The sequence below is a fragment of the Cnephaeus nilssonii genome (genome assembly GCF_951640355.1).
Source record: "Cnephaeus nilssonii genome assembly, chromosome: 16".
Lineage (NCBI taxonomy): Eukaryota > Metazoa > Chordata > Mammalia > Chiroptera > Vespertilionidae > Cnephaeus > Cnephaeus nilssonii.
In genome coordinates, this window is record NC_137087.1 from 53,503,418 (window position 1) to 53,531,062 (window position 27,645).

The 27,645-nt window shown below is 49.6% G+C and overlaps 1 protein-coding gene across 12 annotated transcripts in view; it reads right to left on the bottom strand.

The window, feature by feature from the left end:
• Positions 1-6,079: 6,079 nt before the first annotated feature.
• Positions 6,080-27,645, bottom strand: part of ABLIM1 (actin binding LIM protein 1) — a 270,624-nt gene continuing 249,058 nt past the window's right edge. For 4 of the 12 annotated variants that reach the window (XM_079794173.1, XM_079794172.1, XM_079794167.1 and 1 more), the window contains 7 exons: positions 22,205-22,252; positions 18,584-18,730; positions 16,341-16,432; positions 15,016-15,127; positions 13,491-13,555; positions 12,597-12,657; positions 10,550-11,755 (listed from right to left, as the gene is read on the bottom strand). In XM_079794173.1, coding sequence (XP_079650299.1) covers positions 11,640-11,755; positions 12,597-12,657; positions 13,491-13,555; positions 15,016-15,127; positions 16,341-16,432; positions 18,584-18,730; positions 22,205-22,252 — 641 coding nt within the window. In that variant the 3' untranslated portion in view covers positions 10,550-11,639. Of the gene's footprint in view, positions 8,490-9,561; positions 9,643-10,486; positions 11,756-12,596; positions 12,658-13,490; positions 13,556-15,015; positions 15,128-16,340; positions 16,433-18,583; positions 18,731-22,204; positions 22,253-23,963; positions 24,084-27,645 lie in introns of those variants that run through there. The other 8 variants (XM_079794176.1, XM_079794175.1, XM_079794177.1 and 5 more) reach the window with 7 other exon arrangements.

Below are 27,645 nucleotides of genomic sequence, written 5' to 3' on the forward strand. Positions count from 1 at the left end.
GCTCCAGCCCTCTCCCTGGGACAGCCCAGCTCCGTGGGAGCGAAGGGGCAGGTTTGATCAGAGTCCTGGCCTGAGGTGGGGAGAAGGGAATTTGGGGGGTGGGGAAAACTGGTCCTCCAGGTGGGGTTGGGTCGCCCAGAAGCTGCGGGCACCAGGCTTTGGACCACCCTGGGCTTTCTCCAAAGCTGCCAGCACCAAGTCCCCACCCTTCCCAGGGCTTTCCGGCCAACAATGGGCCCCGTCCAGCAGGGCCGGGCAGCGCTGGGGACACACCCGGGCGGGTGGGTGGGGGAGGCTGTTTGGCTCTGTGGGGCGGAGGGGCCCCCTGCCAGCCCTGGGCAGGAGGGACTGGGTAGGACTGGTGGCTTTGTGGAGCCTCCGGCATGTCCCCCAATACGATAGGGACTGGCAGCTCAGCTGGGCTGCCTTTGAGTCAGACAACTGTTAAGATCTTTCTGGAAGCAGAGACAACTTTCATGGGAAGGAGCCTCAGCTCTTCTTTGGCTGCTGTTTCTACGCATCCCTGTAGGCCAGGGCAATCCCCCCGCCCAGGAAACACCGGCCCAGCAGCTCTGAATCCCCCGGAAGGACCGAGCCCCAGGCACGCACCTTGATGTTCCCCATTACAGCAGCCTGCCACCTGGCTGGCCACGGCGCCTCATGCCACCCGCCCACGTGCTGGGCCTGGAACTGGGAGATGAGGGTGGGGGGCGGGGGGAGGGGGTGTTAAGGAGCTGTGTGACATCAACCAGGTGATATACCGAGCTCAGGACTGGGCAGATAGTAAATCCTTATTAAATGGTAGCAACTTTTTCTAGAAGAGTGATGTTTGAGGGCTTGTTTTGTATCGTGCTGTGGGTCCCGTGCTACAGGAGTCTCACAGTGGCCCGCGGAGGTAGGTGTTCTTATGTTACAGGAGTGGAAATTCAGACTTCGAGAAGTTGAGTCAATTGTCCCTCGTTCCCCAGCTACTTACTGGTGGGGCTGGACTCAAACCCGGGCAGCCTGACGCTATAGCCTGCACTCAACAGCCACGTGATTTCTGTTATCATTACTCCCTATCTCAATCTCAGACTACTATTGGGCAAAGAGAGGGCTATTCTTGAAGCGTATAAAAGAAGCTGTGAGCTTGTTTTGTGTTGGAGTATTCATGTAAAGACTGGGGGGGGGGGGGGGGAAGCTCTGCACAGAAATCAAAGTTAACAAATGATTAAACTTCAAAAAATAATACCAAGAAAGCCTCCTGACCCAACACCACCTGTTAGTGTAACACTCACCTGTGTCTGAGCGCTCTGACTTCCTGTGGCCTCACCACCCAATGAGATGGCCGGAGCAGGCTTCCCCTCCCAGCTTACCGATGAGGAAACCGAGGCTCCCAGAGCTGGTGGGGTTCTTCAAGTCTAAGTGGCTGCTTACGCTGAATAAAAATCACTGAAGTTTCTTGAGCGATTGCTTTGTACTGTTCGTGTTATAATAATTAAGCAACAATGTTCTGATGGACATTTTGATTTTTTCCATTTTTCAGCTGAACAAACTGAGGCCTAGAGTGGCTAAATAATGGGCCTTAAGACACACAGCTAGGGAGTACCCCCAGCTGTTGTTCATCACCAGCTGATGGGGCTCAGAGCCAGACTGAAGGGAACCAGCCAGTCAGTCTCCCCCAGAGAACCCGCTTTGTGCAGTGCCCCTGGGAGGTTTAGCATGTGGGAGCCACAGACAGCCCCGGCCTTTGGAAGGTCACGGGCAATGGGACGCAGAGGAAAAGGGCGTGGGATTGGAAGTGGCATTGACCTGGGTGAGCCCAGCCCTGGGGCTCACTGGCTGAGTGATCAGGCATGTTTTTCTAGCCCTGAGCTTTGGTCTCCTTCCCTGTATAGTGGAGCTCCCATGACCTATCACGTGGGATACGGTTAGCACAAAGCCTGGCACCGCACACTGAGATCTCACTAAGGGGAGCAGAAACACACGAAAAGCTAGCAGTACTGGGCAACACTTGCAAGTGTCTAAGGTGATGTTCAACTTCAGGCACGCAAAGAATTCACTGGGCAGGCCGGGATGGGCCCATCAAGACAGGCTCATAGAGAGGGTGTGTCTCAGGCATGCCTTTGATTTAGGGCAAGGGAGCCCATGGGAAATACACATGGGAACTATAAGGACCTGTGGACCACTGATCTCCAACAGTGATGTTACCACTGCCTGTTCCCCGGGGCCGGATCCTCGCTGCGCTCTACCGCCTTGAAGCCTTGGACACTGTACAGAAGAAACGCCGTGGGCCAGGCTGCAGGGGGGGAGGGCATGGTGCATTCAGGGCACGCTCAGTGGGTTGGAGGTGCTGGAGAGCAAGATTCAAAGGCGGGGCATTCTGGGGGGGACGCTGAGCAGTGGGCGAGCAAAGGTCAGTCACGAAGGGCCATGGACTCCCAACACAGTCTTGGGAGCGTTGCTGAGAGTGTGTGAGGGCTAACCACCCGAGTGAGGCAGGGAGTCGAGTTTCAGTGCGATGGTGACCAATCGTGGCAAATGCCACGGAGAGCGCAAGCAAAGGACTGAAGATAAACCATGGCTGTGGTCACTGCGGACCCAAGTGGTGACGCTGGTGTGGCTGGAGGCGGAAGTTAGTGGGACGCGGGCCTCCAGGAGGGGTTTCCTGACCTGAGTTCTACAACAGTGAACTAACTGTGCAACTGTCTTGATAATAACCTGCTTCCAGCTGTGGCTGAGGGTCTACCGGTTGCTAGTGCAACTGGCCCTGGATGGGGGTTCTGGATTGCGTGTTTGTGTGCCTCTTTCATGTTAAAACTCGAACCCCCAACAGGAAGGTACTGGGAGGCAAGGCCTTTGGAAGGCAGTTAGATCATGAGAGATAGAGCCCGGAGGATGGAATTGGTACTCTTAGCAGGGGTTGGGAGCGTCCAGCCCGTGGGCTGTATAAGGCCTGCGAAATCATTTGGTCTGGCTCTGCCAAGGCATTAGGGGTAAGTTAATTAAATGTTTGACTAAAGCCCAGCCGGTGAGGCTCAATGGTTGAGCATTGACCTATGAACCAGGAGGTCACGGTTCAATTCCCAGTCAGGGCACATGCCCGGGTTACAGGCTCCATCCCCAGTGTGGGGCGGGCAGGAGGCAGCCGATCATTAATTCTCCCTCATCATTGATGTTTCTATCTCTCTCTCTCCCTCTCTGAAATCAATAAAAATATTTAAAAACAAGTTTGACCAATTTAAGCTGATGATTTTGTATGGCCTGCGAATGATGTTACAGATATCCAAGTGGCCCTGGGCAGAAAAAAGGACCCCACGCCCCAGCATTATAGGAAGAGACATGGGACAGCTTACTTCCTCGCAGCTGCCCGTGTGAGGACAGATAAGGCGGCATCTACAACCAGCAGGCCCTCCCCAGGCACCTGGCCTGCCGCACCTTGGCCGTGGCCTTCCCAGCCTCCGGAACTGCAAGGAACACAGGTGTGCTGTTCAAGCCACCCGCCCAGGGGCTTCCGCGCCAGCAGCCCAAAGGGACCAGGACAGCAGGCTTGATAGCCGCGGCCGAACAGCCATGAGCAGGGGCCACGGCCAGTCTAAACAGACCCCTGTATTCTCTGGCAAGCCCCGATCTTGGCGGTGAAGATCAAACACATCAAAATGTAGGTTTCCTTCACCTCAAATTTGATAATGCAGGGGAGGTCCACGAGCTGAAGGATCTTTCCCTCCCATTGCCTGCTGGATTCTTAGTAAAATGGCCCGCACTCCGGGCGCTCTTGTCCCCAAACCTCCCCAAGCCCCCAGCCTTGTCCAAAAGATGAGACTGTCACAAAGGCAAACACCCGCCAGGTCAGCGGCTCGATGAAAACTTGTTTTCCTCCAGTCGACTTCGTCACGATGGTCTGGATAACTGGACCAACAGCGCTGGGCTATCCTATCCCATGGAATCGAACCCACCACCCCTCCCTGCACCAGCGGACGCTCTAGCCATTGAGCAACACTGGCCAGTCTTCCAGGGCTATTTTGTTGCCCTTCCCACTCCAACCCGCCTTCCTGTGCAATATCAATGCGTGCCTAAGGCCTGGGTTTGATTCTGACCTCATTCTGGTGATTGGAAGTCGGGCTGGTGCTTCTACGAATGGGACCGATCCTTAGGGGGAGCAGGGGATCAGGAAGGCACACACGCATGGAGGCGTGTACGAATGAAGCACACACGCGTGGAGGCGTGTACGAACGAAGCACGCACTTTATTCACCGAGTCGTGGGTACAACAGAGACGCGGGGACAGCGCGGAGGGGCGAGTGCTGTTGCCACGGGAGCGAGGAGAAGGTCGGAGCCGTAGGCCCAGCCCCGGGGGCCGCCGGCCACCTCTGCGGACCAGCACGCGGCACTCGGGGTGCAGACGGACCCCCACTCACTTTCACGGGGGACACGACACATCTGTTACACAGCACGTCTTCCACATGGTTGCTTCCATAGCTCAGAAAAGGGGAGGGAGGGCGGGGAGGACAGCAGACCTTCCGACACGTGAAAATCCCATAAACCCCACCGAACCGGAAAGAATCGGGAGAACTCAGATGCAGGACTGCCAGCAACTCACAGAAAACACACACATTCGTTACATAAACCCCCATAGAACGTCGGTTTTGGGGCGTCGGTCTCTTCCGCAGGGTGGAGACACACAGGCCGGAGCAGAGACGAAGCGCTCAGCGCCTTCTGGATGTTGGCATCTGAGGGTCATCGCCTCCCCCCTCCGGCGGGCAGGCTCCGAAAGGGGCTCGGAGAGACACTCTGGGGGAGGATGTTACTTGACGATGACAAACCTCCGTCCAGTGACGCTGAGCATCAGAAAATGCTGGGTTTCTTTCCTTTTGCTGTGCCCACAGATACTGCTTAACAAGCTTCTTGCAGCTTCAGCTACTCACCTCCCCCATTTTTCTGAGCTTGCCAGGAATGAAACTTGCCCAATAAAAACACAAACATCCATATGCAAAGCGGATCAGTCACCATCTCCCCATACCCTTCCCCCCCCCCCCCCGCCCCGTTTCCTGGGCGGCAAATGGAAGGACAATGATTTCCCGCTTCAGTGCCAACGTGGAAGTTTCTCCTTCTTTTCACTGCCACACCGTCCGGTAGATCCCTTAACGCACATCATCACTGAGCCGTGGCCACGTCCCTGCAAGCCTCAAGGGCAAAGGCATCCCTCCCTCTGGGCAGAACGTTCTTCGAAAGGAGCACTAAGGGGTGAGTTTTAGGGCATTCTGGCCAACACTTGGTGTGTCAAAGGAACATAATTTTAAAAAGCAGCTGAAATCCAGGCTGGCTTAGGAAGTACTGATCCAACAGCGGCCAGAAATACAAAAGAGTGATTTGTAAAAACGGGGCCTGCCTCCGAGGACAGAGGGCTGGGGACACAGAGGTCAGGTCCTCCCACCCTCGTTCATGACTCATGACGTCAGGGAGAAAGCCCTGTGGGCCCACAGCCGGAGGGCTGCTAACACCAAGTTTGCGTAAAAGAGTTTTTAGAAAGACCTACTTAGTCCAAAGTGGTTAATCAGAATTTTGTAAACTAGCAAAAAGCATGTATAGTTTATACAATCATCTGAGAAGCAATTCTTTAGAAAAAGGTGTTTGCTTCCACGTGTGAAGAAATTAGGTGACGGTTTTATAAACATTTCCAGCCAAGAAGGTCTCCGAGGAGAGTGGATGGACACACCCTGACTGCGAGGGGGAAGCGCAGCTGGGAACCCACAGGACCGGAGCGGGCAGAGCGAGCGGAGGGCAGAGCAGAGAAACACGGCGTTTCTCTTGTTTTTGCACCTTATTGGCCGCAGCTCCCTCCTCCGTCCCAGGCTGCAGAGAAGGCAGTTTCTTCTCGGTTATGGAAGGAGCTGCATCCTGAACATCCCATCCCTTAACCCACCCGCAAAGCTAGCGGTGCAAGGGTATCCCAGCCCTTTATGCCTCATCGCACATCACGCGGGGCCTGCATGGCAGCCTGGCTTTTCTGGAAGAATCTTTAAAGGAAGCACTGCCATTCCCGGCACCACCAAGGCCTCTCTCCCCCCCACCCCCCCCCACCTCACACCCCCCCCCCCCCCTGCTCAGCGTGCTGAAGGAATCGTAAGGAAGCCCAACGTAGCCCTTGTGTCAGCGCCAGGGGGGCTCGCCAGGCGTGTAATCCACCCCCGAAGCGAGCAATCCCTGCTCGTGTGACTGGTAGCCGGGGATGTGTATGCGCAGTGCGGGGCGGGGTTCAGGCAGAGAAGACGGGTCCGCGGGGCAGTGGCCTGGACATTCTGCGAACAAGCGTGCGGGCCCGTTTCACACCGCGGAGGGTGTGTGGGAGCTGCTCACTGGGCTTGGCCGTCAGGAGAAGCAGGCTGCTCCGGCCGGAGCCTTCTGCCGGGGAGGGGAGTTGGGGAGCCCGCTCCGAGTTAGGGTTCGATGCCCGCTCTCTCCAGAGCATGGCACGGCTCTGCTTGCAAACAGGGGGCTCCTGGCATGTGGGGGCGACGCCTATCTGCCTGGCGTGGGTTACATTTGCTCACACGCTTGACATGGAGAGAAGCGTTGCTGTTTTCCAAGGCGGACACAGAACCGAATCCCAAAGAGACGAGGAAAGCAGCGCTGAGTGAGTGGGAACGGGTTCTGGGCTCAGCGCTACCTACCACTGCAGCTTCTCCCCCGTGGCCGTTTGGTCTGCAGGTGCACGGGGCAAACGCCTCAACCCAGTGGTCGGCAAACTGCGGCTCGCGAGCCACATGTGGCTCTTTGGCCCCTTGAGTTTTTAGCAAAGGCCAGCTTAGGAGTACCCTATGAAGTTAATAACAATGCACCTACCTATATAGTTTAAGTTTAAAAAATTTGGCTCTCAAAAGAAATTTCAGTCGTTGTACTGTTGATATTTGGCTCTGCTGACTAATGAGTTTGCCGACCACTGCCTCAACCAATGAAAGCACGGCGGGCCCTTTGTCCACCCCACAATGACAAGCTCTCTCCCTGCCCAGCGCCGGGAGCCTGGTTATTGGTGGTGGCCGGGAAATGCTGGGAACACACCGTGGTGCCCGCCCCCACACTTTGCCAGAGCAACGCCAGGACAGGACACACAGGCCGCCAATCGCAGGCGAGGGCGGAGAGGAGGCGGCAGCGGAAATATCGGATGAAGCCAGAGGCACCTGGTACACACGAAGGGGCAGCACCGCACACCGCAGTCCGGCGCCAGCCCACGGAGCAGCCTGCTCTGGTCCACCCTGGCAGAGCCGTTCGTAAAATAAGTTAGAAGGTGCAGTGCGTGTGGGTGCACACACACACACACACACACACACACACACACACACACACGGGGTCAACAGTGCCGAGCGAGGAGAGCTAAAAGGCCACAGGAAATCGGTGTCAGGCCATCTACCTTGGAGTTGCAGAGCCTTCAAACAAAAACCATGCCTTTCCTTAGCCGACTACTGGAAAGACCTAGAAAAAAAACCAGAACCAGCGTGGGCGAGATTCAATCCAGCGGATGCCAGGTGCAGAGCGGAGGGTGGGAACTGGCCTCGGGAGGGCACAGGAGAGTGCCATGGCCGCTGGGCGAGAATCACCCAACAGCATGCACCTGCGCCAATCTAGAGGCGATCTCCCCTTCCCTTTCTTTGCCAACAGGGGGCGCGCCTGAATCACACTATCTGAAGCGGAAAACGAGTGATGGAGCTTTTCCTTTTGTTCCTCTCCCCTTAAAATGAAGAAAAAGAAAAGTAATTTGCAAACCAGGGCCTGGATGACAGTGGAGAACAAGGAGCTTGTTAAAAATGGCTCCGGCTGCCCCTCAGCCCACTCAAGTAGCCACTGGGTTCCCACTCGGGGCTCCCCCCCCCGCCCCGCCCCCGACAGGAGCAGAGCTGCCTGGGGCCGGGGCGCAGGGGTGTGCAAACGGCTGCTACCACGTGGACACGCCCCCCAGGCTCTCGCTTCTTAGCCGCATGCTACATCACAGACAGACGCAGACGGGGAATGACGACAGCTGCTTGCTCCATGCGGCATCCTAAGGGCACTTGCTGGCTCTCACCCAGACAGTGAGCACGATGGTTGGGCGAAGGTGAAAGGGAAACCAGGGGAGGGGCCCCTGTCGTGTGCACAAGGCGGTGTGAAAGGTCACGTGTGTGGGAACACAGAAATCTCTACCCCATGGCTTCTTGGCAAGTGTTGCCGTTGGTGGGCCCCGTGTTTGGCTCGTGGGTGTTTTCATCAGATTTCCCCCTTTGGGTTGTCGCCGAGGGGCAGTAGTTTGCAAATTCTCCAGTCCAGTTCAAAGCTTAATACGACATCCTATGCGTCACCGCCGTCGGCAGCCCGCCTCCTAATTGCTTGTCTACATGTGGGACTCAGAAGAGTCTTGCGTGGGACTCAGAAGAGTTTTGCTCTTTTCTTCATGTCGTTGCGTCTCCAAAGAGGTAACTTGTCAAACTCCTGTATGGACATCCCGAAGATTTCCCGAAACACTTCCGGGGCGAGGTGGCGCTGGGGAGGGAGAACAGACCGCGGTCAGTCCTGATGCCCCCACGGGCGGCCGTGGGAGCGGCTCTCCAGGTTACAAGGAGCCGTCCTGGAGAGCAAGGCAGAGCGATGGGAGAGCAGCACACCCCTGCGGCTTGTGAGCAGGCACCGCACCTCCTTCTTCCTTGCCTGGTTGGCCAGGAGAGGCACCCTCCCCTTCAGACAAAAGGGCTGGCACCGCACTAACTATTATTCTAACAGCACTGAGCAGGGATGGGCAGAGGAAGGTGATTTATTATGCTGGAGGGACTCTGCTCCAGGTCCTCGGGATGCTGAGAAGATGCAGAGAAAATGGACCACAGCAATAAGAAAGCCGGACAGAGACTTGACTTGCAAAGGGGGCCGTGGGGAGCCCCGGCTTCCCCCTGGCTCAGCCACCGCGTTGAGGTGGATGGATGCCTGGCCCACGACGGAGAACTTGCACCTGTTGTCCCTCCCAGACAGGCTGTTAGGACACAAGCGCCTTGAGTCTCTGTGCCAGGCGAAAAGGGGCCCTTCTCTAGGAGGCTGGCAGCCAGGGCCTTTCTTAATTAAAATCATTCAGATGGAAAAATACAAAGATCAGTCTCCGTGTCTAAGGAGGTCTTGGGTATGTGTACCCAGATAACCCTCAGCAAGGAATGCGGAAGCAGCCGGGGGAAACCTGCTCAGACAAACCTCTTTGTTGAGCGTTCCCTCCCCTCTCCATGAACTCAACCGAGGCTGGGGAAGGAGGGAGCTGGGGCCATCGGAAGAGGGATGGAGAGTCCACTCTACGCCACCAGCCATAATTATGGCAACACCAAGTTTCCAAAGAAAAGGACGAAAATCATACTGGGTTTTCCTGGGGATGGGGGGGGGGGGTTATTTAATACTGATCTTTTAAATATAAATGTGGGTTTTCCTCCAAAGGTATTACTAAATTCTACCTACATTATGGGGTTGCTCCTTTAACTTTTTTTTTTTTTTTGCCTTCATAGCAACATTTCCCAATTAGGGGAAAGCTGGAGGGAATGCCCAGGGAGCTGCAACTGGGACTAGGTTTTTATTTCTTTACCTCCAGCCGCGTTCTGTCCACGTCTCTCAGGATTTTGTTGCGCCCTCTGTTGGTCACCATGAGCATTTCATATGGAAATATCTGAGAGGTGAAGAAAAAAACATCTCTTCTAGAACACCGTGGATCATTTTATTAGCAAACAGAATCTACCGAAGCTCTAGGACTCCCCAGACAGAGCTCCTAAGATTATAATGATGGACATGGGAGGTTCCAGGTTCTTACATGTGCCCCACAGCGCCCCTTCCTCCCCTCGGTGCCCCATGTAGCCTGTGCCTTTGGGGGGTTCTGTTGCCATGTCCTGGGGATGAAGGTTAACATCAGAAGAGAACTGGAGACCTTTATATATTCTTTAACAATCTTCTTCTAAAACTGGCTCGTGAATCTACGGAGCCAGGCTGACCCAGAGCAGCGTTCTGGTGGATGACATCCTGAGCCAAGTCCCAGTTAGGGTCCCCAGGGAGCATGGCCCTTGGACACCTCTGGATCTAGGGCAACCGACTGTCCCAGTTTGCCCGGGACCGAGGAGGGTCCTGGGAGGCAAGATTTTCAATGCAAAAACTGGGAGAGTCCCGGGCCAACTGGGACATACTGGCCATCCCATCTGGAGCAGCCTGCCGAGGCTCCCCTCAGCACTGGGCGTGCCTCGTAGGTTCATGGCGGGGCCACAGGAGTACCGAGGTCCCAGGAGACCCGCTGGCACTTCCTGTGAGCGCGCGGCAGCACACGCCGTGAGGCTGCTGACTCGGGGTGACGAAACGAGCCGGGTGGCAAGGTGCTTTGGGACATGGCTGGCCTAGGGCGCCAGCCTAGAGCCCAGCGGGGCTCGACCCTGAGGACGGTGAGAAGACCGAAAAGCAAGTGTCTTCTAGGATTACCTCCCGGCGAGGCATCCCCGTGGGGGAGGAAAGGGGACAGCCGCACTTGCCTTTGGCTCCAACATGTTGGGCATAGACACGCCGCGGTCCATTCTCATGCCAGGCATGTGGCCATCCGGGAGGGTCTGCAACAGAGAAGCTGGGTCAAGGAGGAGCCCTTGGCTGCGTGGGGAGCGGAGGCCTCTGTGGGCTCCCGAACCCTCCTGACTGGATCTCAAACCCTCGTCACCCTTTGAGAGATGCCATCTTCATCACCACGGGCTTTCCAAAGTGAGATCCTTGCTGCTCAAGAGCAGGACCGCTGCTATTTTCCAATCAAGCTGGGGAAATAGCCTGGCTGACCTGTAGTGACTCGTCCCTGAATTTAGGCTCCAAGCACGAAAGTATATGGGATATAAGAAAGATCTACAAAGCTTGTGATGGTTCATGCCTTATTTTTATCTTACGTTTCTTTGCATATTTTTCCTTTTCTCATTCTCTGTCATAATTTTTAAGGTTTAGGTGGTAGGGAAAAAGGAATGGTACCAAATCGTCTCTTTACTTTTGGCCACATACCAAAAAGGTCGCAGATTTGATTCCCAGTCAGGGCACCTACTAGATGGGGGTTCAATCCCCGGTCAAAAGGCAATTGATGGATGTTTCTCTCACACATTGATGTTTCTCTCTCTCTCTTTCTCCCCGCCTCTCACTTTCCTTCCCTCTCCTCTCCCGTCTTTCTAAAATCAATGGAAAATATCCACGATGCCCTGACCGGTTTGGCTCAGTGGACAGAGCGTCGGCCTGTGGACTGAAGGGTCCCAGGTTTGATTCCAGTCAAGGGCATGTGCCTGGGTTGTGGGCACATCCCCGGTGCGGGGTGTGCAGGAGGCAGCTGATTGATGTTTCTCTCTCATCGGTGTTTTTAACTCTCTAACCCTCTCCCTTCCTCTCTGTAAAAAATCAATAAAATATATTTTTTTAAAAAAAGAAAAGAAAAAAGAAAAAGAAAATACCCATGATGAAGATTTTTTAAAAAAGGAAAATACACTGTACATGGGTGGACCCCCGAGAGAGGATGCTTCAAGGCCATAGCAAGGCAGGGCTCCGACCCTGGCCTGGCTCCTGGCACGGCCCCGCCTGCGGGGACAGCAGACTGTGCACAGGCATGCCTGCTCCCCTGGCTTCCCACAGCTGTGGACTAACGATCCCACAGATCAACCCAAATCAGCATCTTCTCAACAGAAACCCTTCCCTGGAGCAGCAGCACCCATCTGGATTGACACATGGCTGTTCTGCTGGCGCGGCCAACTCAAGAGGGGCAGTGTTCCGTACCTGGTAGTCTGCAAAGAGAAGAAAAAGAAACGGTCAGCAGGGAAACGCGGGAACATTAATACTGAGACTGTGTCCTGTTGCAACTGCCCCAACTTCCCCCAATGACCATGTCCGCTCCCTGCTCTGGCGCTCTGTATGGTACACAGTGCCCGCCTGTCTGCCTCCCTGAAGCCAGGAAATGCCGGCTCGGGTGCCAGTTATCAGTTAAACACCCTTTTCTTGCAGAAGTTTTCCCTGACACCGCGAAGGCGTTTCTGCCTTCTCTCTGCATCTCCCATCACAGCATTTATCACATAGAGCTTCTCTCTCACTCTCACTTAGCTGTAAGCATTTATTAAAAACAAATGTTTTCATTGATTTTTTTTTTAGAGAGAGAGGAAGGGAGAGGGAGAGAGATAGAAACATCGATGAGAGTGAAACATTAATCGGCTGCCTCCTGCACAGCCCCTACTGGGGATTGAACCCGCAACCTGGGCATGTGCCCTGAACGGAAATTGAACCCGTGACCTCTTGGTGCATGGGATGACACTCAACCCACTGAGCCACACCAGCCGGGCTCAGCTGTCTGCATGTGGAAGGCAGGCCCACCCATCACTGTATCTCCAAGGGTCTGAGTGCTCAGCACACAGCAGAAGCGATTACAAACTCGCTTCTTACAAACTCGCTTCTCCTGGCCTCATGTCACTGAGATCCTTCAAGATGTTAACAAATGCCCTGTTAACTTGCAGAGGGCGGGTGGGATCCCACTTCGGAATGTAAGGCAGCATGAACCAGCTAATGTGCTTGTCACTGCACAGTCTGTGCTCAACCTCAGCCATGGCCAGTCCAGTGCGGCCGCAGCGCCCTCACCTCGCGCTCCCCCACTGACGTCCCCGTAGCTGTTGTACTGAGCGAAGTCTGTGGAAACGGGCTGAAATGAGAAGAAACACAGCATCAGAAAACCGACTCCACAGGGATCGCTTGAGAGTCAGGTGAAAAGGAAGGAAGGGTTTGCAAAACCTAAGAATTCTTCCCAAACTGAATTCCTAGGCCCTCACAATTTCCCGTCTACTTCTTTGACTTGTGTGAAATCTCTTTACTTTTGGTAGGACAATCAATGCCGCTACTCAGCAGGTCCTTGGTAAGCAAGTACCTCTTGCTAATACATAATAAAACGTCTCTCCACAGTTACACAATTACATTTATTCCATGTGTTGTGGGGAAGGAGGTAGCAAAAAACTTTCCTATATATATTTTTAAAATATTTTTTATTGATTTTAGAGAGGGGAAGGGAGAGGAATAGAGAGGTATAGAGATTGATGAGAGAGAATCATCAATCGGCTGCCTCCTGCATGCCCCCCTACTGGGGATTGAGCCCACAACCTGGGCATGTGCCCTGACCAGGAATCGAACTGTTCACTTCCTGAGCCGCCCCAGCTGGGCTTTCATATATATATATATATATTTACAGCAGAGATAAAGGCTCAAATAAGTGTGTTTTGCTTGATTGCGGAAATATTTGCCACTCTTACTTTACCCAGTCTTCCCATAAACTTACACAAGCTATTCTGTTATCCAAAGTCAATTTCCCTTTCTTTCAATAGAAATATTTTGCCCGTAATTCCAAGTGATTTACTAGGAGATCAGGGAGATTACAGTTTTCATTATGTGCTAACACTGAGATCACCACGTCAGCTGTGTTCCGGCGATACGTCAGCACTTCGACCACGACTGACTCAGAAATGATGGATGGGGAAACCTTACCCGGTGAAGCCCGTTTCTTCCATAGCCTGGGAGAGACGAGGTTTTAGATGACAGAACATGCGAAGCTAAGTGAGAAAAAAGGTAAAAAAGCAACTGTTAGGAAACAGGAAGTCCCATTCTTCAATGAAATTGGCAGCGTATCTTCTACCTTGCAGAATAGAAGATTTAGAAAAAAATAATCCAAATAATATTGGGCTGAAATGTTCACAACACACCAGCCTATTAGGTGATGCAGGGAATGGGTGGGGGGTGATATTACGGAGGAGGGGTGGGGATTCTTTATCTCTGAGTCCTTGATACAAGCCTAACAACGCTGTTGTTATCTTTCCATTTTGCAGAAGAAATAGGGGCCAAGGAAAGTTAAGTATCTTGCCCAAGGTCACTCAACTTGTAAATAGCCCAGCAACGATTTGAACCCAGGGCTCTTTGGATGCATAAGCCCATGCCTCAGGTGATATGGCGGCAAACACTGACCCAAAAGTCAGCCATGTAAGGTATCAGTCAGATTGGACTCCTGGGAGGCCTGGGGTGGATGCCTCATGAACGGCTGGGCTTTGGGGAAGGCAGACCTGGGCCTGAATCTGGATCTGCAACTTAATGCCTCTGTATCTCTGGGCAAGCACTTCATCTTTTAAAGTCTTCATTTCCTGACCCACGCGGGTCTAGTGCTACATATTCTTACAGAACATAATCTTGGAGTTGATTGGGACTCTGAGGATTAGTAACCACCCAGTCCAAGGTCAATGCCAGGCGGGCATCTGAGAGGTGGCAGGGCACCATGTGGAGGCCGTGGGCTCTGGGGTTATGATACTTGGACTCCTAAATCTGGGTTCTGCTAGTTATTAGTGACGTGACCTTGGGCAAGTTACTCAAACTTCCTATACCTGAGCTACAAAATTGGGATAATAATAATATTACCTACTTCACTGGCACGTCATGAAGATGAAGTGAGATAATGTTTAGCAAAAATGCCTGCAGACAGTAAACACTAAACACATTTCTAAAGGAGCCAGAAGGGGAGACAAGCAGGCACTAGTTCAGAACATGGGAGGAACAATCTTGTGGGTTAGGAGAGAACTGGCTTTTGACAAATGTAAGCAGGGGAAACTATCCTGATATATCCAATATATAAGTAACGTCTTTCAAAAGTGTCAAACACAACACCATGAGCCTTCAGCTTTGTGTTGAACACGTTAATGTGAAGTTACAATGCTTAGAAAGTCTAGTTTGTGCTCTCTATGGATTCCCTTTATGCTGTCTCCCTCTTCATGACGATTCTAACCTGAACCCTCGTGTCCTTGAGGTCCTTCCTCTCAGGGCTCCCCACTTGCAGCAGAAAGGAAACCCACATTTAAGGAAGAGCCATGACATGCCTATAAGCTACGTTGGCATGGAGTGGGTTTCCCACACTTCCTTCCCTGGAGAACACTGTGCGGGGTCCACCAGAAAGGGGACAGTCAAGGCTGGCCTCTTGCAGGCAGGTGGCCTGCTGTCGGCTCGGGGGAGGTGGTGGGTCTACTCTCACCTGAGTTGATGGGAGAATCATAGCGACTGGCTGCCAGGGATGCCCTCTCCCGGCTCTCCCTCTCCCTCTCCATCTCTTCCTTCAGGATCAGCTGCCCCAGGCCCGAGTTGAGCTATTCACAAGGAAAAGAAAAATGGAAGGAAAGCCCACAATTACTTCCATGAAAAATTTCTTTTTAGAAGGTCCTGTGAGAAGTACCGACTCCGGGCAAAGCCTGGATGGATAGTCTCAGAGGCTGGTGGTGCCTCTGGAGCTCAGACAGGTTTTGAACCTTGAATCCTCAGCCTCTTCAATGTCAAGGCTGGCATTTCCCTGTCAGGCTCCATGTCAGAAGGATGTTCTCCCTCCCTCGCTCTCCCCCAAAGCGCCAGCAGGTGACCTCAGGAGGCATGTGTGAGTGTGTGTGGATTTTTGATGTAGGAAGGGGACATTGGGAATAATAGTCTTTAAAAAGAAACTACACTGATTTGTTTAAAAACAAGAAGAAAAAAAAAAGTAAGACTTGCTCATTGTATAGATTTTAGAAAACCCAGAGAAGAGTAACCCATAACCCACCACTCAGAGATACCCATTTACATTTTGGTTTATATCCATCCAGTACGTTTTCGGCACATATTATACAAAACTGGGATCATACTATAAATGCAACTTTGCATCCTATCTTTTCATATAACTCGTATCATGTGCATTTCCCATGTGATTAAGCATCTTTGGAAAATGTCACTGGAAGGGATTCATCAAACCCTTATTGGAGGGAGAGGCTATAATGCCCTGGCCCCTCTACCCCAGGCTATAATTGCCTTTCTATTGGTCTTATGGATGCTGTAGGCCCATGTGAGAGAGAAGCCCATGAGGGCGTATTAGAGGCAGTCTATTTCATCCCCTCTCTCCTGGCCCAGATATACACACAAGGTCCCATGAGTCCTGAGGAAAGACTTGGAGAAAGACTCCATTCCAAGGGAATTCCTTCAGGAGAGCCTGCATGAGGGCAGGAAGGTGTTGAACAACCTGGGTGTACACCTTGGCTCTACTGGGCCCTTCAGCATCCTTTCGACACAGGTACCACACTCACATGCCCGCACAGGGTCGCGCTCTCCTTGCAAAAGCCCACACCATCACACGGCCCTCTGACCTCCAGCCTTCAGGTCACCTCTTCCAGAACCCACTCAGTACTCCGTTGTATTACAATCACTAGAAGCCAGCCCTTGAGGGCTTTGATGACCACTTCTTGCTCATCTTGGTGGCTTGCCCATAGTAGTCACTCCAGAAATATGGACGGGAGAGAACGGACTTGAAGATTGCAGCGAAGTAGTTTAAGGACCAACCTTCATTAGTTGCTCTTCCTGAAGCTGCCGGCGTCTCAGGAGTTCCTCATCGTCTTCCTCTCTGCCACTAGATCTGCGTCTCATGTCAGCTCCTAATTCCACAGCAAAGACAACTTCTCACATTAGCCGCACGGCAGGGGCATAGACGGGACTAGTCCACCTGGGCTCAACTGGTCAGGCCGCCAAGGTCGGCAGTGGTCTTGGCCATGGGTGAACAGCACCAGGAGAAAAAGGAGCCTACCGCCAACTCAGGGCTACTTGGCTGCTTTCTCGAGACAGCGGGTCTGTTTGACAAGCGGGTGGAATGTGGGATCCGGTGAAGCCTGGATTTGGGCCTCCCCATAATTGGTCTGCTCAATTAAAGCTCGGGTTTGCCACTGCGATGGGGTCCAAGTCCTCCCTGGTTAGAGCTCTCGGTAGTAAGAGGGAGGAGCATCTACACTTATTTTGATGTCCCTGAGGTCAATTTTCAAATAGAGAGACATCTAAATTCATCCACATGCTTTTAAATAGTCACTCTTTTATGACAAGGTTTAAAATCTTATAGTTCCCTCTTCTGCTGACTAGATAGGTTGCCATAATAACATCACCCTGTCTTCTACCCTTAATAAACTCCATAACAAGTATGCTTTTTATTTAGGGACGGGTCTCTAATGCTTCCTTTTTCTCAGACCTTTGAAAAATGATTATAAAAAAGCTTTCTGCTGATCAAAACTCAATAAAAACTCTCACTACAGCAATAGAGCTAAAAAGTGACTTCCTTTGGTACAGTATAGCAAGTCATGTGCAATTTTTAAGCTTCCTGGTAAAGGGAGACAGAGGGTGGAAAGGAAGAATCTGTCTAAATGGTTGGAAAATTAAGATAATGAGTGTTTTTCCTTGGATTAATCTGACTGTGGGAGGAAACAGGAAAGCTTGCTAATCTAATCAAAACAGACCTTAATCGGCTCAGTTTTTCTTATTTTGATTAATGGGCCAGAAATTGCCTTCATTTTGGAACCCCAAAGAGCTTTAAACTATTTAGCGATGTCAGTTTCAACAGCAAAATGTTAATTCTCCTGGCCCCGTTGGGTCTGGCTGTGGTAAAGACCCCACTAAGCAACGTGACTGAACTGGGAACCTCAAGGGCCCACGAACTGCCTGGCAGAGAAAAGCTGATATGATTGGCTCTTAGTTCCTAAAATCATAAAAGTCAAGGTGAGTATTCTCTCTTTATATTGATAAAAATGAATAAACACAAGTTTGCAAGAATCAGATATATCTCACGGCAACATCATGTAGAGAATACTTGTGAGTGATGAACCCAAGAGGATTTCCTTGGACTATTTCTATACATATAAATTGCTTTAAAATCTACAGCTAGGGCTCGTACAAGTTATTCCAAAAGTAAACTGATACAAAAATAGCATGAGGAAAACAATTTGGAAATTTTGGAAAATTGAAGGCCTTTTAGGTTGTCAACAGAAATGTGATAAGATAGTCACATTTGTAAGTCCAACTGACTCAACTTTTAGTATTAGCGTCTGAGTTTGCTTAATATCACTTTTTTAGGCCAAGTGATTTCACTACTGACAAAACAGTAAAGAAAGACACAGACACAATTCTAAAGCATTCATTTGAGGTTCAAAGCAAAGAATGAAACAGCTGGAATGTGACATCGGAGCACAGGATCATGGAGATGATGGATGTACAATCACGTAACTTTACACGCGCAATTTCAGAACGCGTAACCCTGTAGTAGCCCTCCTTAGAAATGGAGAACGTGATCTCGTAAGAAAAGTGAAAGTGCTTCAGGGTTAAGATTAGCTGTTAAGAGAACTGCAATTACGAGCAGAAATCGTCTGAAACAAATCTGAAAGAAGCCATGCTTCTGTGGACCCTCGGTTAACTGGGTTAACTCGCCAGCTAACTTCTAATTATATAGAACAATGTTCTTGCCAAAGAGCTTTGAGTCAACGGCATTCAAAAGTTACCGACTCAGCAGTAATGACTCCGAGGGTCCGTGTGCATCATCCGTTTTAGACCAGTTCTGCATCTTGGTGATTTGGTTAGAGCAAGGCTCTGGTGATGGGTGTTGGTAGCTTGGAAGCATTTTGCACACACATTAATACCGCATTAGTTCTTCCCACTATTCTACCTCTTCTAGGTCGTTCTTTTCTTAAAAACCTTGCATATTCTTAAGCATTGCACTTTGAGATCTCCTAGCAACCTGTCCATTTGGCTTAGCTGTAACAGTCGCATACCTACGGCGGCAAGTGAGGGGGGACCAGGCCAATGGTCCGTCTCAATCTTTGGGATCTCGCTGGGGTCTGGCGCCTGCGCTGCTGGGAACTTGGAAAACTTGATGATGTCGTCTGCAGACTTGCTCTGGGCTGCCAAGGCAGCTGCATCTAGGCGGAATCAGGGGGAGCTTAGCTACCGGTCTGCAAGGCCGTGGTGGTCAACCCACTCACAGGGTCTTGTTCTCTGGCAAAGGTTTCCACTCCAGACAGCTCTGCTTATTGCCATGATCACTCCATCACCCGGTCAGTGGTGCCCAGTGACAGCTCGGCTCATCGGATGCTCCCAGAAACAAAGCTTCATTTTACACCTGTTCTACATCTGCTCTGGAGCCTGCTATCCAATACTAGCAACACGTGGCAATTTACATTAAATTAATAAGCTTAGCCCTAGCTGGTTTGGCTCAGTGGATAAAGCATCGGCCTGTGGACCAAAGGGTCCCGGCTTTGATTCCAGTCAAGGACACGTACCTCGGCTGCAGGCTCCTCCCCGGCCTGGGCCCTGGTCAGGGCTCGTGCAGGAGGCAACCAATCGATGTGCTTCTCTCACATCGATATTTCTCTCTGTCTTTCCCTGACTCTTCCACTCTCCCTAAAAATCAATGGGAAAATATCCTCGGGTGAGGATTAAAAATAAATTAAATGGGGGAAAAAATGATTAAACTAAAATTCAGTTCCTCAGTTGCAAATGTGAAGTGCTCAATAGCCACATGTGATTAGTGCCTATTGTACTGGACAGCAGTTATAGAACATTCCCGTCATCCTAGAAATTTCTATTGGGACAAACTCCTAGAGCAATTAGACATCTGGATTAGTCACTTGAAATTAAAGAGCTGAGTTAAAAGCACCATACTGTCATCTGACTGTAGTTGTTAATCATAAGCGGGCTGGCTGGCTTTGTCTTTTGGCTCCTTAGCCACAAATATACTGCTCCAGTTAATTGTAATTCTTCTATACTATATGGGGTGTCACCCCCCCCCCCCAAATGTATACATGCACTTCGAATAATGATAAAGGCAGTTATAATTTTCAAAATTGAGCTATCAGCTGTGAAAGTGCATATACATTGTTTTGGGGCACCCTGTACAGGGGTCCTTGAGTCCCAGGAGAAACGGACGTGGGAAAACCCACTTTCAGCTTGCAGGAACTAGCGCAGTGACTATGTCTGCTGTACTCCCACTGTTTTGTCCGAGGGTCTGCACACACAAGTGAATCACCCCACTTTAAAACACAGGGGCCAGACGGGCGGCAGCCGGCCTGCACAGGGCTCGTAATGGCTCTGCTTAGAGGAAGCGTCGTCGGCTTAGAGCCCCAAATCTGATCAGAGATGGAGCCCAGCAAGCCGGGAGAAATGCTCAGGTCCTACTTCCGCCGAGGGACCTGGGATGTTACTAAACATTTAAAAATATTTATGTTGCTTTAAATAAAACTTCCTCTCTCCCAGGGCTCACAGCTTTTTGAATCTGGATACGATTCTTTGAATCTTCAGCTCCCAGTCCTCATTCTTATTGAAAACTTCTAGGTCTCAATTTGCTTAAGTGACTTGACCGAGGTCGTCCTTTGCAATAATAAGGAACAAGGCCTTGGCCAGGCTTGGAACAGTGTTTCTCTGTTTCTCTTAACCTCATGAGAGAGAGAAAAAAAAAATCAGGTTGGAAAGCACTGCATAAATATCCTCTTCTTAAAGAAGAACAAAATGTGTTAGCGCAGTAAAGGCTGAGTTCTGTATTACAAAAAAAAAAAAAAAAAAGAAAAAAAAGCGTGCCTTCCTCTAAACCTAGCATTTTCCAAATGCACCAGGGCAGACACCAGGCCTCGGTAGGACCCCTGTGTCTATTGCATGGACTGACTATTCTGCAGAAGGTCCTGTGGGACGTGCTGCTTTGGGTGTGCTACTCTAATTAATTAATTATTAATTAATTACAACGGTCTGAAAGAAAAGAGGAAAGTCAAAGTAAATTTCAAGAAAAGAAGCCAATTAATCCCTTCCTAATAAATCATCTAACACTATTCCATCTTTAGTCTTAATCATTTGATTATTTTTGTTTAGAGAGGCAGGGCCTAAAGATTCCAGTATTTCAAAAGACTCTAAATTGATAAATCTAACTGAGGATCTTATTCTTAAATTTGAAGGAAAAAAAAAAAAAAGCAGGACTTCAAACAGTACTTACTCATTAGAATTGGTGAAGTCAGTAAACATTCACATGTTAATGAGTGGGTGACAAGACATTAAACCATAAAAAAAACAAAAACAAAAACAATGTTAACAAACTTAAAAAAAGCAAGCACGGGGTGTAAAATCTTAAATAAAAAAACAGAATGAAGAAGAAAGTCAGAATTCCACAAACGTTACAATACATACATTCTCTTTCCCCCCGAGAATGTAGGCCTAAATATGTCCCCCTGTGCTTTTTTGACTTTGTTTTTCATGTCATCCTAATCCTTAAGGACTCATTAATGTCAACTACCTTTTAAAGGCAGCCTTCAAATTTCCAGGCACAATTTGTGTCTAATTTTCTGAAATCACTTAAAGACTGATCTTGGCTTTAGAGGAATCCATTCACAAAGATTTGTGGCAGATAACTCTTGAGAGACCTAATCAGGGTGGGGGAAATGTGATTTACACAGAGCGAGGTGATTTCCTGGGCTTCAGAATTCCATATTCCCAGACAAGGAAAGCACCAGTCTAAACCCACAGCAGTGATTCTTGGTTTGCAGGCATTTCACAGACAAACTAACCTAACTCACAGATTTGAGAAAACGGAGGGACAGAGGAATGGTGTCCATGACATCCTAAATCACAGAGCCATTGAGGTGAGGAGCTGGGACGAGGGCCACGACTCTGAGTCAGCGTGTGTCCCATCCGCTCCATCACCGGGCACAGATGTCTTCATGCTACAGAAGAAACTGGGGAACTGGATGGCCACGCTGATATGGGCTTCGTCCAATTCGTTTTTCAGGAAAGCTAGCTTGCACTAGTTTTAAGTAGTTAAATTGTAAGCTGATCAAAGTAGTTATAGAGGCTGGTTAAATTATTAAATGGCAGAGAAAAGACAAACATGTCTTGTTAGGGTGTTTGTGAGTTATTGTGTGGCTAGTCCTACCCCTTCTCAACGAACGGCACGATACATGGTTAGTTGGGCTCAGAAATGAGCTAGGCCAGTGGTCGGCAAACTCATTAGTCAACAGAGCCAAATACCAACAGTACAACAATTGAAATTTCTTTTGAGAGCCAAATTTTTAAAACTTAAACTTCTTCTAACGCCACTTCTTCAAAATAGACTCCCCCAGGCCGTGGTATTTTGTGGAAGAGCCACACTCAAGGGGCCAAAGAGCCGCATGTAGCTCGCGAGCCGCAGTTTGCCGACCACGGAGCTAGGAGTTTCCTGACCACGCTAAGCCTCCTCCCTCTGGAAACCCCAACTTCACAATGTTTGCATCTCAGGAGGACATCAAGGCACAATTCGCTGGGCACCCCGGTTTAATTCTCAAAAGCAGCAGCTGATAAGCCTTTCAGAGGACAGCAAAGAGAAGGTCAGCGGATGCTGCTACTTAAAAGCTAACACGGAGGAAAGCGGGTTTTACCATGCTGTTTGTAGATGGGTGGTTTTCGGTAAATGTTGATTCCTTGATCTGTGGAAATGAAAAGCAAAGGTGTGTGATTATGGGAACCAGTTCCGCGATGGGAAAAACAGAACAACCAAGAAGCAAACCAAACTGAAGACTCTTGAACAAATATAACCCAGACGGTCAACTTTTGTATTACAAAGAGTGGTGTTACTGGAAGCAGAAATTACAGGAATGAGCGAATTGCTACAACAAGTGATATGAAATCCTTTGTAATACATCTTAGCATATATAGACATGTCATTAATTCATGAGCCATTTATTTCCATTACACATTTCACTAAAAGTAGGACTAAAACAGGAAGAAATGCAAGCAGTGGAGTACTCTACGGTGAGGAAGACATAACCAGTTTGGGGAAAATCCCCAAAATGCTACTGTCTAGAAATTGAGCTCCCAGTAGATACCAGTGGCTCAATTTACTTCTCAACTAATGAATGGGACAGTGGAAAGCAATGTAGAAAAATCAAGAGTCATTTCTTTAAACACAGAAACACTTTTTAGGGGCAAAACTAGTCGGATGTACTACCAGGATGTTTGCCTAACTCCTAACTTTTGTAGGCCAATTTTTTTTTTTTAAAAGACTGAGATGCCAAATATTATTCACATATTTACACAGGACCCCATTTGTTTATGCTGCCATTTCACTTTGAGCACAAATACTCAGGAAATGTCAAAAACTTTGTTTCTCCAGAACCCTGGGCACTGTATTTTGGTGGGGCATTCTTCATGAAAAAAAATATATATAAGAAAAAAAAAGAGTGGGATGAAGGAGCACTCAACTGCGTAACTGAAACTTTTAAAAAAGGCAATCCTAGCTTAGTGGAATGAATCTCAATGAAGTTTCCTCTATTTTATTAGGTCAGTCTGGAATGCAAAAGGAAAAAACCGATTTCAGATCCCAAATATGTATACTAGCATGAACATCGTGGATCATGTATTAAACCACTTTCCGGAACTAAAAGAAGCAAAACAACGTGCTTCCCATGGAAAAGTGATGCCGTGACTTCGGATGGCCAATCTTGTCTTTCCCAATGGAGCTGAGCCTAAACATGACGGTGCTGGCGGGTTCTGATTTTCCCGGTTCCGGGTGGCAGGTGACTATTTGTGCTGGGACAGCAGGTGCTGCGACTACAGAGCGAAGCTGCCAGCACCACGCCTGAATTGCAAGATACCTTTGCGGGCTCCGGGGGTGGTTGGTGAGGGATGTGCTGCAGAGAGACCATTTCACTCCGCTCAGAAAGGGCCATGGGAAGGGTCTCCACGTGGGAGACACAGGAAAAACAAAGGCTCTGAGTGTCGCTGTGATCCCATCTTTAGAACGAGAAGGTCACTGCATCGCCATTGCGCTAATGAGTCAACGACACCAAGCCACAGCGTGATAGCTAAGGAGCCGCTGATATCAAGGTGAAATTAAAGTTTTAGTAAAAACAACACGACTCAAACCCTCATCCCTTCACTCTCCACCGCCCACACCCCTTCAAAAATAACGTGGGAAAACGTAACCCTTCGATACCATCCTGGCGTTTCCCATGTAACATGTTTGAAAGGCCTCCTAGGTCAGATCCTGCAATTTAGGGTTTGTCAACTGTACACCCCGATGTAAACATTCACATGTTCACATGTAAAGAGCATGAGCAATGGAGACGAGACAGAGGTGACAAGGCTACATTCTACACTGCGACAGGACACCATGACATAGACCGTGTCAGCTCCTACCTGGAACATGGAAATGTTTAGGGGCCTGAGCGTAAGTTGGAGTGAGAGGGCGGCTGTCTGGCCGGTGGGGGAGAGGGGAGTTCCGGCCGCTGGACGGCTCATTGCCTCCAATGAGAAGAATGGAGAAAACAAAATGAGAGAAGGGACAGCAATAAAGGAAACCGAGCGAGCGCGATAAAACTTCAAAACCACCAATGGGGGAGGAGGAGCATCAAAAAAGGAGGAACGGAAGAAACAAACTCAACGCAGCAACGTGGCTGGCAAAGGGGGGATAAGGTTTAGTTTCCCGAAAGAGAGGCTTGAGTTCCGGTGACGGTGGTAAAGCAGCCAGCAGCGAGGTGCGTCCTCCAAGGCGTGGGGCTGAGGCTGTGAGCAGGCAGGGCGCGGCTCGGACGGGGCGTTCGGTACGAGGAATGGAAAGGCACCGGCTGATGCCTTTCCCTTCAGGACCAGTTGCTAGATGGTTAGAGCCCAAGCGTGTGAAGGAGTGGGACAGGCAACCAAACACAAGCCTCCCAGGCGTGATGACGGAGGCGGGTGGCTGGACGGCATTTCTCGGAACGGAGGCTACGTCTGGGAGCCTGTGCGGTCACCCGGGCCTCCCCCCGAGCAGCCCAAATGCCTTCATTGCAGCGTGTGTTTCTGTTTCCTCTTTGAAATACACCAGGTGAGTCAGGCCCCTTTCTTCCAGGCACTGTGGGACCGTGCGTACCCCTCTCCATCTTTCTCTACAAAGATGAGGCACCAGCCACTCCAATGACTGTACCCCTGACATACTGACTGAACACCTGGGATGGCTGGGCCCTGAGCTGTGAGTGAGGATAAGTAGATGAAGGAGATTTAGTCCCTGCCCTCCAGGGGCCCAGAGTCCATTTAAGGAGTCAGACTTAAGACACATATTTATAATACCTTGCCATAGTATTCAGAGGCATGTGAAAAATTATAACACAAAGGGGCGCACCATCAATTCCTCAGGAAAGCGACAGAAAGAGAGGAGAAGTGCGCGGGACACGGCAGAGTACGCTCGCCAGGTGGGTGGTGGGCAGAGGGTGGGGACGCTCAGATTTCAGAAGGCTGGAGCAGCCTAAGGAAGGAGGCATGGAAGGGCACAGCGGGCGGGAGCAACAGGACTGGCCACTGGCTGGAAAGCGTGGTGGTTTTGGAGGAGAACGGGGAGGGGTGTGGAGAGGACGCTGGGCGAGGCTGCAGTAGCCCTGAGTGCCCTCCCCGCTGACCACGCGAACTGCGGGGGTGAACGGAGGCCTGTCTCCCATTCTGTGGGTTGCCTTTTACTTTCTTGACAGTGCCCTTTAAAGCAAAAGTTTTAAATTGTGATGAAGATCAATTTATCTAATGATGAGAACTAAAATAAATCATAGATTTTAAAAAATAATATAGCAAAAGCTGATTTTTTCCTACCACCTTTTTAATTTTTTTTTTTTTAAAAAGGAGATATGGTTGACATATAACAGGGTACTAATTTTAGATGTACAAGAGCCAGTTTCCTCACGTAGGCCAAACTGTTCTAAATCTGGCCAGCAGAAAATGAAACATGTCAACTGCTGGAGTTTCAAAACACACTTCATCGTTTTAAATCTCTCAATATGTGTAATTTTAGGTCACCAGAACACAGGTCTGTACCAAATGGGCAGTATGATATTTTAGGTATGAAACCGGAATTTAACTGGCTCAGATCAATATTCTAAGTTTTTGGTTATCATATTCTGAAACTTTTGTCTTTTTCCCCCCTCAAGTCACTTAAGCATCTAGCTCCCAATATATTATAATTAGACTTTACTACTTAAGTCGGATGTTAGCTTCTAAAAATTATGATGCTTCGCTCTAAGCTGCGATCTATTCAAAAACTCATTTCAAAAAATGCTATCTCATTGACTATCACTCTCCTAAAAAGAAGTAACCGGCTCATGTCTGAAAAAAAAAAAAAAGAGTATAATTAACACAGGTAGAAGCAAGCAGGGAGGGAGACTATGCTTTATGTTTAGAAGAAAATCCCACTTTAAATCTAAGGAAGAATGAGAGCTCGGTCTCATTCATCTGTGTGCTCAGCACAGCGCCTGGCCGGAGTGCGTGCCCAGTAAAGGTCCATGAATGAATGATTGAAGGCCAACGAACTAACCCGACAGCTCTTCATGGCCTCATGCGGTAAGCACCACTGCACCCTCTTTCTCTCCATTAAAGGCAGCGATGGGATCACCATCGCACCCTGTTTTTATAATGTTCCCATTAGAGCCGATCCTCAATAACCCCAACTTAATCGTTTCGTTTCAGGGGAATTCTTGACTCCTCTAAACATTAGGGATTATTCAGAAGAGGGACCCCATCACTGAAAAACAGAATACTTCTTATGGGCTCTTCAAAGAAGTTCTAGAGACACTCAACTTTCTCGCTTTCTTTGAGGTTGGTGTTTTGAAGACTCGTTCTGCAGACCCTATGCATGGGGTGCTATTGCTTCTGAGCCCCACTGCTCCTGCCCTGCACCCTCCTCCTCTAGCCTCCCTGTACTTGTACAACATCAGCCATTTCAGGGAAATGTTTGCGCAGGTGTGGGCTATCATGCCCAATCAGAAGAAACACCATTACATTTGTTTTGATAATTATTAGCGGGAGTCATGTGCACCCACAAATATCTGCATGTACAGGGCACAGGGTTTAAGGTTTTTGGAACTGGCACTTGCCCGACTATTAAACATCTTTCCTTCATGAGGGTGCTCTGCTGGCAAGTGGCCGGAGAAGCCCATCTGTTCTCGGATGCGGCCTACGACTCTCTGAACTCCCAGGGGGTGCATTCCAGCCGAACACTGGCACCGGTTGGGCACAGTTCTTTATTTGGCTGCATATCTTCAGCAACCATTGACCTTTCTAGTTCCTAGAAAAAGCCCTCATGTGTTCAAGTCTTTGTAAGTAGATTTAACTCTATATATACTCATTAAACACCTCCCACAGCCCTAGCTGGTTTGGCTCAGTGGATAGAGCATTGGCCTGCAGACGGAAGGGTCCCAGGTTGGATTCTGGTCAAGGGCACATGCCTGGTTGTGGGCTCGATCCCCAGTAGAGGGGAGCGTGCAGGAGGCAGCCAATCAATGATTCTCTCTCATCATGGATGTTTCTATCTCTCTCTCCCTCTCCTTTCCTCTCTGAAATCAATAAAAATATATAAATAAAATAGAACTCCCACAAAAGTTTAAAGCAAGGTAAAGAGAGACTCAGTAACATGCCCATCTGAGCGATTCTGTACAATATCATTTCCTCACGTTATGAGGGCTCATTGGAATAAGGGCTCAGCATACATAACACTGCTAGGTACCACATGCTTCGCCCTTGGAATACCAAAGGCATGACAAACTTTTGTCATTTTCAAAGAAAAAGAAATATTCTCAGGATGAGGTCTGTCTCCAGCTTTGCTAGGTTAAATACCCTACCTTTAAGTGATAAGACTTTGAACTCTATCCTGGAAGGAAATTACTGATGAGGCCCTAACAGGTTATTTTTTGTGCTTAGTTTATTACGTAAGTAATGTATGAGGCAGCAGATAAAATAGCGTATATGAAGGTATCATCATCATCATCATCATCACCCATCAGCCCAGAGTGAAGGCATTGTTGACAAATAATGTAATAGTGTATTTATCACATAATATTGTACACAGCACACCCCCAGCCAT